The sequence below is a fragment of the Gossypium arboreum genome, chromosome 5 (genome assembly GCF_025698485.1).
Source record: "Gossypium arboreum isolate Shixiya-1 chromosome 5, ASM2569848v2, whole genome shotgun sequence".
Lineage (NCBI taxonomy): Eukaryota > Viridiplantae > Streptophyta > Magnoliopsida > Malvales > Malvaceae > Gossypium > Gossypium arboreum.
Window position 1 is genome coordinate 29,260,885 of NC_069074.1, and position 17,975 is coordinate 29,278,859.

Sequence of the window (17,975 nt, forward strand, 5' to 3'; positions counted from 1 at the left end):
AATGTCGATCTTCAATTGGTAGTTTTCCTCTTGAAGAGCACTAAGGTCCCGAGACATCTTGGCCTTTTCTCGTTCAAATTCTTGTCTTGCTATTTCTAACTCAGACGGCATTTCCTCCGAGAAAGGATTCTGGACGGTGTAGTTCATTGACGAGATTTGCTGACTGTTCACCCGTTGCTTTCTCCATATGTCGTAATCTTTGGGAAGGGTATCAGCATATAGAGCCAATTCCATGAGATGAACTTTCTTCCAAGACTTTGCAGTGTCTCAGACCCTCTTCATATACCTTTCACCCGCGAAAGCGAACTCGGATTGTGCCAATCCTCCAGTGGCGGGTATGAATTATCGCGAAGAAAATTGTCTTTGGACTAATAGCGGGGCATATCCAACTCCTCCCCATAATCCGAGTAGTGGTACCCAATCTTGATTTCCAACCTTGTATAATAGAACCGAAGGGCGGATCCACGGTGCTCTCCACGTTATATCCTCAGCTCGAAGGTTCTGAAAAACTGAGACCCAATGCTGTTCAGTGACTTCCTTTGGCCATTCTTTCTTGAGATAAGTTTCCAACGGGGCAAATGTTTTTGAAAACATATGGAAAGGGGTACGCTCTACTTTCCAAAAGTGACTCAAAATCTAAACATTTAGTAACTGCGCGTATCCAATAAAGCGTCCTTTCCCCATTTTCCTACAACTGTTTAAGGATCTGAAGGTCTCCGCTAGGATAGTCGGGACAGGGTTGATTCCTTGTTTTAATTTTTCGAAAAAATCCACCACCATAACTTATATGTGTCCAAGGACTTTCGGGAAAATGATCAAACCGTAAATGGCCAAAGCGAACAGATTTACCCTTTTCAACATGTCAGGATGGTAAAGAACCAATTCTCTAGGGAAGACCATGGAATGTAAATAGTTTCATTTTTCTTCTTTATCTGTTTTTCAGCCAATGCGTCAGTCATGTCTGTCAATCTCACTAACTTTTTCTTGAAGGTCATCGGTTTAGGCTCTTTTACGTATACTTTATAGAATTGCGCATTTTCAACACGAAGCAAAGCAACGTACTCCTCAATAGTCAGAGTCATATCTTCTATATTGAAGGTAAAACATTGGTAAGCCGGATCCCAAAATCTGACTATGGCTTGGATCAATCGTTCGTCTACGTTGACAGCAATCAAATTGGCTATGTCTCCATATCTCTCGGTGAAGATACCCCTAGTGTCTGAGTCCCACTGATTCCAAACCCAGACCAAATCTTCAAGGTTATTCTGACGAACATTCATAGTTACGTACTCGGGCAGATTAGCAATACATCCCTCCACTAGACTATCCCCTTTTTCTTTCTGAGTTTTTAGAGACCAGTCCCGAACCACGGCATTCTTCTCGGTTGTTTGTATAATTGACTATTCTATTAGAAACCCATTTTTTGGCAACCAATCTCTAGTCAACACCTTCCTAATCGAAATGCCTATGATGCATGGTGAACAATAAAAATAAAAACAAACAGACTTGGTTAGTAACCACAACAAATATAATTTGAGAAACAAATTAAGCTACCCGATTCAATTTTCTTGCATAAACAGAGAAAATGAAAGGCAAGAGGCACTTTCCCCGTGTACTTATTTGGGTGACTATTAATGGACAGAGGTTCGGCATAGCTCTAATTGGGTGGCTCGTACGGTTCACTATATGCGGTTTCAGTTCTAGATAGGTACTCGAATTGTCTGTACTGTCATCTACTAATATTAGTACGAAGCCTCGGTCGTAGCCCATCACAGGCTCACGAGTTCAATTCGAGGGATTACATTTACTTATGCCTATGCGGAGGGACAAGTTAATTATGCCTATGCGGAGGGACAAGTTAACTCACGAAAGCATAAGTCATATGTAACCCGAAAGTATTCACTAGCCTGTGCGGAGCGACGAGTTAACTCACGAAGGCATAGCGTTTACTTTCACTTAAACGGACGGAGCCCGGGTATAAAGCTCATGTTATGCAAAAATGCACGTGCACGGTGTGTGGGGAGAAACTCACAAACCTTTACGTTTTATTTAAAAACTAAACTACAGAAAATTAAAACCATGAAAACGTAGAGCTGAAAATCTACGAGGTAAAACGAGTTAGAAGAATATTTACAATATGATGTAAATGCATGATTTTTTTTTAAAAACCAAATTTGAAGATCACGGCTAAATATTAATTTGAACAAGGAAGTTCGAAAATTTTGACAACACGCGTTTAATTCGATTCGACTCTCAAAAACTGGTCCCCAGTAGAGTCGCCAGCTATAGCGACGTAAAAAAAATATTTGGTTTGGGGTCGCTAATTGTGGCGATTTAGTTAAAGTTTGAAAAACTGAAGTTTGATTTTGAAGTAAACAGGGAGTCGCCACCGATCCTTTTCATAGATGTGATCGGACACCTAATAAATCTATTTTTTTTAAACAAAAAAAAGGCAGAGTTTGGGTCTACGTCGAAATCCAGAAAAAAAGTAGGGCTCGGGAGTCGGTTACGCGCGAGGAAGGTATTAGCACCCTCGCGACGCCCAAAATTGGTATCTCATAAACATGTGTTGTCTTGATTTTCAAAAATGAAAGTTCAATATAAGATTTAATCGCGATCCAATTGAAAAGACAAGAAATTTTAGTTTTTTTGGTTTTTGTGAAGGACATACCGTTTTAACACGAGTCAATTGATGTTCACCCAACATAGCGGTGAAATTCGATGACTTAATGTTAAAATCGGTACGTAGCCTTATTTATTAAAATTAATTAAAACATGGGAAAAATATTTATAAAGTAAGAATTTAGAATAAATCAACGATGCAAACAATGACATTATTAATGAAAAATGTTAATATGAAACACTAGAGCATTAGAAAAACAATAACAATGATATTTACAAAAGAAATAAAAATAAAGACAAATCATGAACAAATACAAAATACACTTAGTAATAATAATATAAGATAATATGAACATAAGGTAACATAAAAATATATACAACTAATGATATGAGAGATACATACATAATGTAAAGTTAAAAATAATGTGCATAAGATAGTTAAAAATAATATATATATAACTAATAAAAAATAAAAATAAAGAAACATGTATGATATGTATATAAACCTATATGATATATATATTTATATTAGAAATGATAATAAAAAGGACTATTCAGTATGCGATATAGATACGTATATATATATAAATATATATAATGGTATTAGAAATATATATAGTAATATTAGAAATATACATGTAATAGTTCAAAAGATATATGACTAACAATATTAAAACATATACATAATAATACACATAAAATATTAAAAGCATATATATATATAATACATATGAAAGAATATATACATGTATAATATAATATTAAAATATTTACATAATGTATGCATGTTAAAAATAACTAATAATAATATTTCCCAAGTACATAAATATATTGAGTACATATACATACATACATGTACGTAATAAAATATATACTACCACATATACAAAATATAACAAAGATAATAAAAATATAAAGATTATAATGAATAATAATAAACAATGAAAATGAAAAAAAAACAAATAATTTGAAAGTAAAGCATTAATCTAACAAAGAGGACTCAATCGAATTAAAAAAACAAAATTTGGGGCTAATTTAAAAGAAAATAAGGGAGGGGAGGACTTTTTAGAATACGCTGAAACTATGGAGGACTAGATAGGAAATTTTCCCAAATCTTTAAAACACACCGCATTAAACGGGACTAAATTGAAAACAAACTATAGAACACGGGATAAATTCTAAAATAAAAACAACAGAGAAGGACATATTTGAACAAGGGCAAAACTAAGGAGGATTAAAAATGCAATATTTCCCACTTTCCAAAACGCTGCTCAGCAAGAGGGGTCAAATTGCAAAGTGAAACAAATTATGGGGCCAAATTGAAAATGAGAAAACTTGATTGTAAAACCCCAGAAAAGCGGAAGGGCTAAAAGCGCAATTAGCCCTTTCGCTTTAAAAAACACGCGGATCCTGTCGGTGCGGGTCGGGTCGACCCTACCCGGGGTCCAAAACGGCGCCGTTTTATTTAAAATGGGGGGGACCAAAACGGTGCGTTTTGGTCCCCTATAAAAGTCAATTTTTTTTAAAAATTTTTCATTTGTGCAGCTGAAGAAGAAAAAAAGAAAAAAAAAAGAAGAAAAGAAGAAAGGGGAGAGGGGAGAGAATCCGGCTTGGGGGGCACCGGTCCGATTGTCGGCCCGTCACCAGCGCCGGCACCGGCCACCGTGAGAGGTAATTTTTTTATATATATTTTTAAATTTTTTTTTATTTATAGTTTTTTAGATTTGTAATACTCTTTTAATGTTTGTGTATAAAAAACAAGTCTGAAGCAGTAACGAAAATAAAAAATTTACCTTATGTTTTATTGCCTTTTTGTTTCTTCAATCTCCGATATATCCTTTTGATTTGATGATATTATTCTATTTAAATACTGATAGAAGTAATATTTGCTCAAAAAAATTGAATGGGTTTTTAGTATATTTCATTGAATTTTTGCCGAAAAAAAACCCCTTTACAGAAAGCCAAATCGGCTTTTATAGCGTTTACAAAATTTTGTTTAATATTTGTTGTCTTGTCTCCTTTCTGGTCTTGCAGGGAATGGGCAAATGGCGGAACAGGTGGCAGACGTGACCGGTGGGTGGGGTTGTTGGGGGCAGAAACAAGTGGGAGTCGGCTTGGGTTTCAGTTAGGACCGATTAGGGTTGGGGTAATTGGGTTTCTGTAATTGGGCTAGGGGTTAAGTGGGCTTGTGGGATGTAAGTGGGTTAGGGGTAAGGGTTAGTTGTAAAAGGGTAATTGGGTTTTGATGAAAATTGGTTTGAAATTGGGCCATTCGGGTTTTATGGGCTGAGGGTATAAATGGGTTTGTAAAAAATGTAAATGGGTTCAGGGGTATTGGGTTCAAAATTGGCTTGTACAATTATTTTTATCTTTACTTATTTTCTCATTACTTAGTTATTTGTGTTTCTTATTCATTCATATTTTCGCTATTATTATGCTCTAGGCATTATGTTTATTCGTCTGTTCATATGTATCTCAATATATCTGCAAATTACATTATTCGTCATTATTATTGTTTATGGCATCATCTTTGTTATTATTATTATGCATGTTAGTGCTGCAATTTGTTTCTCATTTCATCATGTGATTACGATTACGTTGGTCCTTTACTCGACGCATATAATTGTGTTTTCTAAAATAAAACAAGTTTCGTATTTAGACAATTCGACAAAATTGTGCCCTAACTTACTGGGTTTCGATTTTTCTCGTTTAATCTAAGTAACGACATAATCCTATAAATCACATTATGTTTTTTTACTCGATGCCTTAAAATAATCCTTTCATAAAAGTGATATTCCGTATTTGGTAATTTGAGACGATCATGGCCTAACTTACTGGGTTTCGATTTCTCTCATTTAACCTAAATAACGGAATACTCTTCTAAATTGCTATACGAGTTTTGGAAAATGCTTATTCTCGGAGATACGAAGTATTGTGCCCTAACTTACCGGGTACGACATTTCGTCACCTCGAAATAAGAATTTATTTTAAAATAAAGGCAACATTCGGTGTTTGAGAATTCAAGAAAACGTGCCTTAACTTACTGGGTTTTGATTTCTCTCGTTTACTCTAAATAATCGAATCCCCTTTTAACAAATTAAAATATGCAAATTTTATAAAAGGCAAGCTCGCTCTCGAAAATTTAAGATTTCGTGTCCTAACTCACTGGATGTGACATTTTATATTTTGAGACGAGAAGGTCTTTAACACTAGAGCATTTTCATAAAGAAGGATCGTATTTCAAAAGTCTTCAAAGTTTTCAATCTTCGATCTTAAGACATTAATTAATCAGCTAGGTACCAATTTTGGGCGTATCGAGGGTGCTAATCCTTTCTCGTGCGTAACCGACTCCCGAACCTATTTTCTTAATTTGTGTGGACCAGAGTTGTTTTTTTATAAATCAAACCATTTACTAAAAACAACCACTTTTACGAGGTGGCCCGATCACACCTCATCAAAAAAGATTGGTGGCAACTCCCATTTTTTTAGTTTTCAAATCCAAGTCGATTTCCGTTTTCGTTCTTCAAAAAAATGGTTACGACACTACCTAATATTTCTAGCCATATAATCAGTCCACATAGTTTGTGCAATTTCGTCTCTCTTAGCAAACCATTCTCTTACTTCTTCTCTTTCTTCTTGCTCCATAAGATTTGGTATTATCAAATCAGACTCAGGTTCCTCGTATAATCCTTGATTAAGTAAATCACTAGGATCAACTCCCATTATATGATTATTAATGATACAACAAGCCAAAACTATATCTACTTGAGTTTGAAAATTCCAAAATGGTTCAGCATCTAATACACAAAACCGTTTCTTCAAAATCCCCAAAACACGTTCAATAGTGATCTGCAATGATGAATGGCAAAGATTAAAGAGTTCCTTTGCATTTTCAGGCCCATGAGCACTAAACTCTTTTAAATGATATCGGACACCATGATATAGGGTAATATATCCATTTCGGATGCCATATCCAACATCAGCAAGATAATATTTACCTACAGTTTTATAAAATATAATTAATACTAATAAATTATGAGCTTACTAGAACTATTTGGTATTTAATGATAATTATTACCTTCCGAAATTCTTAATCCTCTTGGGCGTGAAAGTGCATCACTTAAAATACGAGAATCATGTGCACTACCTTCCCAACCAGCTAGAACATAGGAAAATTTCAAATCAAATGTAATGGTAGCCAATACATTTTGTGTCGTCCCCCATTTACAACTATGAAATCTTCCTTGAATGCTAAGTGGAACGGATGCACGAACATGAGTTCCATCTAATGCTCCAATACAATCTTTAAAATAAGGATAAAACCTTGGATTGTTTCTGATTTCACTAGAAGTTGACTCATCATGTAGCACCCCAAACCCGACCCAGAAGTTATGGCCGGATCCTGCATGCCACATCAAAAACGTAAAAAAAAATAAATTTCATTCTAAGTCCAGAAAATTGTACTTGATGTTCAAAAGATTAATTCATTAAGGGTTAAGGTGAATGAAAGTCATGCACCGGTAGGAAACCGAAAAGAGGTGGTGAGTCCATCGGATCGCTTAAGTACCAAGCTCCTTCGGATCCAATCCTGACATGCATACCGCCATTGCCACACCTTAACGTCATGGATATTTCTAGAAACCGATTTAATTAAGTCATTTTAGGAAAATGATTAGTTTTAGAAAATACTTTCATTGCGGAAGCTTTGCTTATTGTCGTGTTATTTTGAAATCAACTGTTGTTTTTGAAAACGCGCCCTAAAGCTATCCAATTTCAACAGTTAAAATAAGTATTACCTATCTTAGTAACACATATTAAAACCATCAAAAATAATTAAACGCCTTATTACATTTAAAAGCCCAAAAACTTCAAACGTAAATAAAAGAATGTCCAGTTCACGTAAGAAAATCAAACTTTCGAGCGGTGGCCACTCAATTCCCTCACGGCTCCAAGCCCACTATGGTTGGGGATTTCTGCGTGGATGAAAATAAAAGGGTGAGTTTGGGGAAACTCGAGTGTAAGAAAACCCATTCAAAGCCCAAGTCACTCAAGCCTATTGGGCCTAAGCCCATTCAGTATAAGTGGTCTTGGGCCGAGCCCTTTTCAGATTATAATAAACGGGCCTTAGCCCTTATTCAGATAATGATGATGGCCCATAGGCCCATTTCAAAATACATGCAACATCAAGAAACATACGCAAGCCCATTTGGGTAATAGTGGTACTGGGCGAGCCCTTTTCAGATTATAATAAACCGGGCCTTAGCCCTTATCCAGATAATGATATGGCCCATAGGCCCATTTCAAAATACATGCAACATCAAGAAACATATGCAAGCCCATTTGGGAGACTACTCAACCCACCAACCACTACACTCCACCGTACCACCCATACACTCCATGTGGGGAATAGCTCAACCCACCCAAATTTAACACTCCACAAAGACCTTTTTGCGCTCAGCTATCATAGAATTGAGGCAAAGCCTCCAAGACGTGGACAAGCCACTTTCGATACTTCCTTCGTCAATATCCCAATCCCATGCATCGATAATAACAACATGGCATGCAAGAAATAACAACATCAAACATGCATTTAGGTCAATTTAACCCTAGGGGTATTTCGGTAATTTTGCACCTAGGGGTATAACAGTAATTTTCCATACATAGGGGTATTATAGTAATTTAGCTACTTTTAGGGTTTTTCATGCATATTCCTACTTTTCACGTACTAACAGAATCACGTACCGAGGGTTCTTACCGAATTGGGCCCGTTGACCCATCATTCCAATTTTGGCCCATTAAGCCCAAAAATATCGAGGCACGTAAATCATGCACTTTGCGGTCAAATTTTGCAGCTTACCAAAAACATTAATCGATTTACCTCACGAGCATTCGCACACTTTCAAATCTACAAAATACCGGTTTTCGCATTTCGCTTTTCGACTTTTGCCGATCTAGACTAAGAAAGAGGGTGTTAGTTACACACACATTTGCGACGATATCTTGACGAGATCCACACACGAACCGCCTACAATTGGATTACTAACACGTTAATCTAACTATTCAAATACAAACTATATATTAACCCCTTACAATATTCGGCCAACCACACCTACAGATCATAGTGAGCTTATAAGAAATTAATAAGCAACTCATTAACAAATTTTTGTCAATGTTTACCACATAATCATAATTTCACTGCAAGCTGTCTTCCTGAGCAACAGTCACTAAATCATTTATAACTGGAGCTACGAAACTCCAAATCAAGTGCCGTTAATTTTCCCTGAAAATAGACTCATATATCTTCTATCCATAAAATTTTCAGAATTTTTGGTTTAGCTAATAAATACCATATTTTTCTCAAAGTTTCCCATGTTTCACTGTTTGACTAATCTGACCACTCTTCATTACGAATCAAATTTCTCATTGTACAGAATTCAAAATATGTTCTCGTTTATTTCATTTGAAACTAGACTCATTAAGCTTTAATTACATAATTTATTCAGCTTCTAATTCATCTCCCACAATTTATGGTGATTTTCCAAAGTCACGTTACTGCTGCTGTCTCAAGCAGATTTATTACCAAATCACTCTTTCACACATACCTTGCATGCATGTTATTTAAACATGTATATCACCAATCAATCATCACATATCTATGATTTTACTTAAGTATAATCTCCATTTCACCATTTTAAAGCACAACATGTTAGCTGATTTTTCCCTTTAACATCTAAGGCATATGCATGCTCATTTGTTTGGCTCAACTTCACCTATATTCCATTTTTTCATCAAAAGAACATGAAACAACAACCATTTCCTTCATTTTAATTCATGACTAAATGCTCACAACACAACTAAAAATCAAAATATACTTCAAGAGTTAAGGTAGAATCAAGAAGAACTCATGAACCTCAAAATAGAAGCAAGGTACCAAGAACTTACCTTCAATTTTCCTCCTCCTAATGACCAAATACTCAAGAGCTTTCTCCTCTCCTTTCTCTTCTCTAACTTTCAGTTATGATGAACAAAGATGGACAAAACTTTGTTCTTTTCACCCCTTTTTCTTTTAATAAAACTTCATATTTCATCCATTTAATTCTTTAATACAAAAGACATGGAATTCTTATCATGAAACATTTACCTAACCCATTATCATGAAACATTTACCTAACCTATTATCATTGAACATTTACCTAACCTATTATCAATTTGTATCAATTTGTACCATAAATTATGGATATCAAGTGCACATTTTGTCTACAACAACATGATGGCTGGCCACTTCATGTAAAATGGGAGGTTTGTCATGCAAATCCTCCTATTTTGCACTCCTATTTATTTGGTCACTTCAATTTAGCCTATAGCATTTTCAAACATTTTCACATAGGTCCTATTTCATAATTTCACCCCCTTTTTCTTATGGAACAAAAATTAACTAAAATTGTCGGGTTCTATCTTAAGCTTGGGCTTTCTAGAGGCCCACTAACATAATTAAACCTATGCCAACAGTCACAGGATTCCCGAAAATTGGGGCGTTACACATCAAGTAATCTAATAACTAGTTTATACAATTTCAAAATAGCTCTCAATACAACCCTAAAGTAACGGTGAATTGTCTCAGTTGATCTATAATATCTAGCTCCAATCACTCGAAACCTTACATTATGACCAATTATATGTAAAAATATAACTACTTGCTCCTTAATATTCACAGATTTAGTTGATTGTAGCAAATTATTCCTACTAGGAAAGGAATATCACACAAATTAAAAAAGGCAATCGGTCTCATCCTTCTCACATCAATACAATGTTGATCACCACCATATAAAATACTATTAATATAATTTTCTCTTTCATAATCTCGATTCACACGAGGGTGAGAAACAATTTCCTTCGTAGTTTTTAATTTTTTAATCCAAAGAGCCCCAAAAGCTAAAACTGAAGCCACGACTCCGACAATTGCATTTTGATCTTGACTACAGTCCATCTACACAAAATAATGTGACACAAATATTTGATCACTATAAAAAAGATGCAAGCTTTTCATAAGATCACATATATGAATAAAGTTACCATGACTAAATTGCATACATACATATATTAAAACTGATATCTGATAAACTAGTAGCTCATAAAGATATCTGATATTCATTTATAATTTAAAAAAAAACAATGATATAAGTATCTGCACTGACCGAGAAAGTTCAACATGTTTTCCATGCACTTCCCCTTTTGTTCCCTTTTATTATTATTTTTTTTGTCTTTTTTCATGTTTAATTTATTCATTTATAGCAGTGATATTATATTTAATGTAGGGATTAATGATTTAGATCATATGAATAATTATATATACTGACTACGATGGTAAAAGAAAAAAATTAATTATAATTTATTCTGTTTTTTATTTTACCATATGAAAAAAAAACACAAATTCTATACTTCTCTGATTATTTTATAATGCCATGTAACTTAAATTTTTAGTAATTAAAAAGATTCTGCTTTTCCTTATTGCTAAACCCAGAAAGAGCTTAGGAAATTGCTTCAATTTGCATTGGCTCAATGTTGAATAAGATCAAGAAGGCAAATCTGTTGACAAGTTGCAGTACTACCTCAATATCTCAGTTCATGCACAAACATAAATCAAGCATTCATTGGAAGAAATTGAAGCACTTGAAAAGCTTACTTGCTCCGCCTTTTTCTATTATAGGTAAAACTCCAAATATAATGGCATTTCCAAAGATCTACCATCAATTCTCTATTGACACTCTGTTTTGGTTAACATATGTTACGTTGCATTAAACTTGCAAGAAAAAAACACAACAAATACCAAGGACATAAGTAAGCAAATGCAGTGAGTATTAAGACCAATGCTGGAAACTAAATAATGAAGCTGAATGAAGTTCACCACTGATCTTATGAATTAAAACCAGCCAATAACAAGTCAACTGCCTAAAATAATTTATGCACGAAGCTTCATATTTGAACTATGGTACCCATACGGCTTCGCATGGATATTTTATGAACTCCAAAGCAGAATCTTTTTAATTTCTAAAAATTTAAGTTACATTGCATTATAAAATAATCAGAAAAGTATAGAATTTTTGTTTTTTTCTTATAGTAGATCATTGTGTAGTATTAATATAAGTTATAATTAATATAAGTGATATTATATTTATGTAAGGATTAATGATTCATGTTTTTTGTTTCACCCTAAAAGATCACATGGTACCTCTTTTCCTTATTGCTAAACCCAGTCAGACCCACAATTTCATTTTATGGATGCAGCAACAATAATGGATCACAATCAACCATATATGACACTGAATGGCCTATACAGATTATTTCACAAGTTGATAGTTTAATAGTTGCCTCCCTTTTGATCATTTTGCACCACTCAGTATATCCCATGAAATAAAAGTATAACAAAAAAGCAAAATCATGATTTGGATTCTAGTAGAGTTCAGAAAATTATAGATATCATATGCTGTCCTTCGAGAATTTAAACGGGTTGAATGGAAATTAGTGTCAAAGCAAGAATGTTGGATACATTTTTAGTTCAACTAGTGCAGCAAAAGCAATAAAAGTGCCATAAGTGCATTAATGCAAATGCTATGAGTTTCAAACTTGCAGAATTACTAGTTCTACTTGACATGGTAAATAATCACAGTAAATACAACCAATGCAAGTGCTATGAATTTGAAACTTGTAGAGAGTTCTAAGCACCAACCTATTTAAAGAAATGGACGCGCCTCTTACTAGTAGCAAAACTCTAGGAAGTCGCTGGTTCGAACTTAAACATGGCCTACTTGAACTACTTACACAAGCTAGTTGTTGCATGACAAAACCAAATTCATTATAGCATTTCTCTGAAAGACACTCAAAATATTCATTACTGAATAAGAGGTACTAGCAACACTAGCTCAAAGCACTTAACTGTTAAGTAATTTCCCCAAAGTAAAAACAAATCACAAAGTAATGCAATATCAAGCAATCTTATCTATCTATATACATATTATATGTTATTGGATTAAATTTACAGCAATTTAGCTTAAGGCTCAAAACTCAGATAAAAATTATCGAGAAAATTTTACATTACATAACTACTTTTGTTCATAAACGAATATAGAACCCAAACCACATGCCCACTTTTCTTTTTATAATTTTCATTCGTTTGAGAAAGAAAATGGTAATCACAGGAACTTAGCCACCACTTGAAAAAGGTTCAAGCATCTAAAGATGGACAAAGAATTCAAATATATACAAGGAAGAACAAACTAGAAAGTGGAACTCAAAGAGAGCAAACTGAAAACCCACAGCAGATCAGAGATCAAAGAAGATAAAATCACTGGATGATGAAAAAAATCAAAATAGAGAAAGAGTAGATCGAAATGGAAGTATTCAAACCATTTCTCGATGCAAAGAAAAATGCAGTAATTTTATCTCAAGCTAGTAACAGAAATATATATGTGGCAGAACAATAAGTAATAATAAAACAAAACAGCAAACGTAAAAGAAAAAATAACAAATTTCAAGCTTGGGAATTTCAGGCATAAAATTAGAAATTTCAGGCAAATGTAAAAGATGAATATGAAGAGAGATCAACAACGAAAAGAACAAAAACCTGTAAGAGAAGATGAAGAACAGAAGAAGGAAAAAGAATGAAGAACGGAAGACGGAGAAAGAGCCTTACCTGGATGAAGGAGGAACCGAAAAATGTCTTGCAAAAATGAAATCCGTAAGATATTTTCCAAAATTAAGGGCTTCTTTTTCTGTGTTTTGTAATTGATTTTACCTGATGAAAATAATTTCAGCCAAACAAACACTAGAAAAGCCTGAAAAGCTTTTCCGGAAAATGTTTTACTTTCAAACAAACAGACCCTTATTACAAAATGACTAATTTCATGTTAGAGGATATAAATTTGAAATTATTAATTTACTTATTTAGATTCCAAAATTATTATATTAGAATTTTTTTAACTTTTTCTTATATATTCTTTAGAATTTTTTTTTTAGAATTATTATTGTTTAGTTTTAGTTTTTCTTAGGTTTTCTCTTAGTTTTCTCTTCTAATTTTCTAGGGTTTTCATTTTTCTTCATTTTCCATAGTTGCAGATGTTATTTTTTTCTGCATTTTCTTCTTGCTTTTAGTGTTCTTGTAGTTAGTCAAGTTAGTTAACATTGTAGCTTAGATTTATTTGCACATTTAGTCCTTTTACTTTGGTTGCAATGACATTTTCAATTTTAGTTTAATGCATTCCAGTTTCTTTTTTTTACATTAATCTGTTAAAGCTTGCTCATTTTATGTTTCTTGCTTTAAACTTTCATGTAATATGCTTCTCTTTACATTTCCTTTAAGTTCTCTTGCATAAAAATTCAAACTTTTCCATTTTTCTTATGTTTTTCTTTGATGGCTTCCATGTTCATTAGCTTTATTATTAGTACGAGTAACTAAACTTTTAAGGGGGTTGGTTGATGGAGATGTGTTGAGCTGATTTTTGGATGAGGGACCAAAATGCAATAAATTAAACTAATTTTAATGAACCTAAAAACTTAGGATTGGTGACCCTAAGGGAATATCTAAGTAAGTGAGACCGAGGGGAGATCTTGTTGAGCACCGATCAATTAGTCTCGGGTTAGCCGATGAGATTGAGAGATAAACTGAATTAATTTGTCTAATTTGGTAAAATTGAGATTGAGAAGTAAAATGGAACCATTTTAGGAGTTTAAGTAATTTAGATCCCTAATTTGAGAATGAGTGAACCACATCAAGATCAATCAACCACCTTTTGTTATTTTTTTTTAATTTTGTAATTTCACATTTGTTACAATTTAGTCATTGGTAGTTAGATTGTAGATTAGTTTAATCATTCTTGACTCTATTATTTGCTGTAATATAATTTTTTAGTGATTAGTTGGTTAAACTCTATATTTTGCATGTTCGTTGGTAGAAATTGTTCAATCTCTGACTCTCTTGGGTTCAATCCTCGGAGTACTCTTGTATTCCATTATACAAATATATTAAAATTGACCTGTCATACTTGCAGGCACCACACCTATTAGTTTTATTCGATCCTTGTCTCTATCTGTTGATTTCTTCCTCTCCTCCTGTCTTTCATGAGAGTGAATGGGAGATGAAGGCGGTTAACTTAACAACAAGAGGAGTTGTAGCTCATGAAACAACAATTTTCTTTTCTATGAAACCTAGATGATGTTTCTCCAGTGCTCGATAAATCTTTAACATGAGTTGTAACCTCATGGTTCATACAAGCATCAATGCAATAAATTAAACTAATTTTAATGAACCTAAAAACTTAGGATTGGTGACCCTAAGGGAATATCTAAGTAAGTGAGACCGAGGGGAGATCTTGTTGAGCACCGATCAATTAGTCTCGGGTTAACCGATGAGATTGAAAGATAAACTGAATTAATTTGTCTAATTTGGTAAAATTGAGATTGAGAAGTAAAATGGAACCATTTTAGGAGTTTAAGTAATTTAGATCCCTAATTTGAGAATGAGTGAACCACATCAAGATCAATCAACCACCTTTTGTTATTTTTTTTTAATTTCGTAATTTCACATTTGTTACAATTTAGTCATTGGTAGTTAGATTGTAGATTAGTTTAATCATTCTTGACTCTATTATTTGCTGTAATATAATTTTTTAGTGATTAGTTGGTTAAACTCTATATTTTGCATGTTCGTTGGTAGAAATTGTTCAATCTCTGACTCTCTTGGGTTCAATCCTCGGAGTACTCTTGTATCCCATTATACAAATATATTAAAATTGACCTGTCATACTTGCAGGCACCACACCTATTAGTTTTATTCGATCCTTGTCTCTATCTGTTGATATCTTCCTCTCCTCCTGTCTTTCATGAGAGTGAATGGGAGATGAAGGCGGTCAACTTAACAACAAAAGGAGTTGTAGCTCATGAAACAACAATTTTCTTTTCTATGAAACCTAGATGACGTTTCTCCAGTGCTCGATAAATCTTTAACATGAGTTGTAACCTCATGGTTCATACGAGCATCAATGCAATAAATTAAACTAATTTTAATGAACCTAAAAACTTAGGATTGGTGACCCTAAGGGAATATCTAAGTAAGTGAGACCGAGGGGAGATCTTGTTGAGCACCGATCAATTAGTCTTGGGTTAGCCGATGAGATTGAGAGATAAACTGAATTAATTTGTCTAATTTGGTAAAATTGAGATTGAGAAGTAAAATGGAACCATTTTAGGAGTTTAAGTAATTTAGATCCCTAATTTGAGAATGAGTGAACCACATCAAGATCAACCAACCACCTTTTGTTATTTTTTTTTAATTTCGTAATTTCACATTTGTTACAATTTAGTCATTGGTAGTTAGATTGTAGATTAGTTTAATCATTCTTGACTCTATTATTTGCTGTAATATAATTTTTTAGTGATTAGTTGGTTAAACTCTATATTTTGCATGTTCGTTGGTAGAAATTGTTCAATCTCTGACTCTCTTGGGTTCAATCCTCGGAGTACTCTTGTATCCCATTATACAAATATATTAAATTTGACTCATCATACTTGCAGGCACCACACCTATTAGTTTTATTCGATCCTTATCTCTATCTGTTGATTTCTTCCTCTCCTCCTGTCTTTCATGAGAGTGAATGGGAGATGAAGGCGGTCAACTTAACAACAAGAGGAGTTGTAGCTCATGAAACAACAATTTTCTTTTCTATGAAACCTAGATGACGTTTCTCCAGTGCTCGATAAATCTTTAACATGAGTTGTAACCTCATGGTTCATACGAGCATCAATCAAATGTTGATTTTCATTACTCAAATGTGCTCGATCCTTCCTTACCCAAATCTATCTATGTTGTGGTCTTATTGTTCCATGCATTCTTGTAATAGGTTTTGCAGCTGAGTTGAACTTCTTTCAATCTCGCATCATTTTATAACAAAGGGGTCTGATATGTCCATCTTCCAACAATAATGGCATGCAATCTTTCTAAAGTTCTTATTCCTTGCCTCATGACGAAAAGAAGAACCCACATATTTAGCTCTAACAAAAATTGGATAAGTGATAGTTTCCTTACCTTTATTGATGTAACCAACTCCTCTATAGCTTGGTTTAGTTCTCCTTGAAGCCAAAATTTTATCAAGCTTCTCACTTGGCCTCCAAACTTCTTCAAGGCAAAATTTGCATCATCTACTCACTCTAGGTTACTTTCAAACCATCATCGTTTTCTTAGACCACTATTTCAAGCTTTTTTTTTTCTCATTTAAGGAGAATAATTTATTCCCTTAAGGAATCATTCAATTCGCACAGTTCTCTATTTTATTTAACATATAGCTGTAAAAATCCTCCAAAGATTTAAAAGGAACACCGTCATTATTTGAATATCTTCAGAATTTGTTGGAACATGGTTTGGAATAGTAGCAATAAAAACAACATAGTTGCTCACATATTTATCTACATAAGAACTTCCTTCATCACTCCAAGTGATTGTGGGTAACTTCTCTTTCTTCTTAGTATTAACACAGTCTGATTGTAAGTGACGAAATCTCTTACATTCATAACATTAAACGTCTTTTTTTTCTTGTCTCACTGTATCTACTTTAGTTCCCTTCTTAATGAACCTCTTCATTTTCGGTGAGTAAGGCTAATTGTTTTTAGATCTCATCAATGTTCTCCATTTTTTGTCTCCCTATTTTATAGCCTTTTGAGCATTGAATGCTACGTTCTTTGGCAAACCTATTTTTTCACATTTTGCTTCCTTTATATTCAACTCAAAGGTTTGAAGTAAGCCTATAAACTTGTCCAGCTTGAGAGCAATAATATATTTGGCCTCCTCTATTTTCGTGACTTAGTGATGAACCATTCTAGTAAAGATCTCAACATTTTGCGTACCACTTTATCATTAGAAAAATGTTTTCCAAGATAGAAAGCCTCATTAGAAATCTCACATAATCTTGCATAAAACTTAGAGATATTTTCATATTCAAACATTTTAAAATTTTCGAACTTGGTTGTTAAAATATAAAGTTTTGACATACGTACAACATTATTTCCTTCATGTTGGTTTTTCAAGATTGTATATGCTTGCTTAGCACATTTACATACAAAAATGACTTTAAGTTAGTCTAAGTCAACTCCATTGAAAATTACATTTAAGGCTTGTAAATTTTAATGAAAAGCAACGGGGTGGAGTAATTGAACTACCTTACTTCATGAATTCCTTAATCGTAAATCGAACAAAGGATCACCTTCAAATAACGTTTAAAGCCCACTCTGATACTAATTGAAAAATAATTAGTTTGCCAAAATGATAAATCAACTTTGCCTAACATTAATAAATGGAATGAAACATA

At 33.6% G+C, this 17,975-nt stretch overlaps 1 protein-coding gene and 1 long non-coding RNA gene across 2 annotated transcripts; both read right to left on the minus strand.

Annotated features, from left to right (window-relative positions):
- Positions 1-5,839: 5,839 nt before the first annotated feature.
- LOC128293195 (uncharacterized) lies at positions 5,840-7,502 on the minus strand. The gene is made up of 3 exons (XM_053028848.1): positions 7,419-7,502; positions 6,701-7,024; positions 5,840-6,620 (listed from the first exon to the last, which is right to left on the minus strand). Exons 1-3 carry the CDS (start codon positions 7,444-7,446, stop codon positions 6,166-6,168), a joined length of 807 nt encoding a protein of 268 aa, XP_052884808.1. The 5' UTR covers positions 7,447-7,502; the 3' UTR covers positions 5,840-6,165.
- Positions 7,503-10,294: 2,792 nt separating this feature from the next.
- On the minus strand, positions 10,295-13,522 carry LOC128292970 (uncharacterized). Its single transcript, XR_008282974.1, has 3 exons — positions 13,313-13,522; positions 12,350-12,488; positions 10,295-10,609 (listed from the first exon to the last, which is right to left on the minus strand). It is a non-coding gene; the product is annotated as an uncharacterized LOC128292970 (long non-coding RNA).
- Between the last annotated feature and the right edge of the window lie 4,453 nt (positions 13,523-17,975).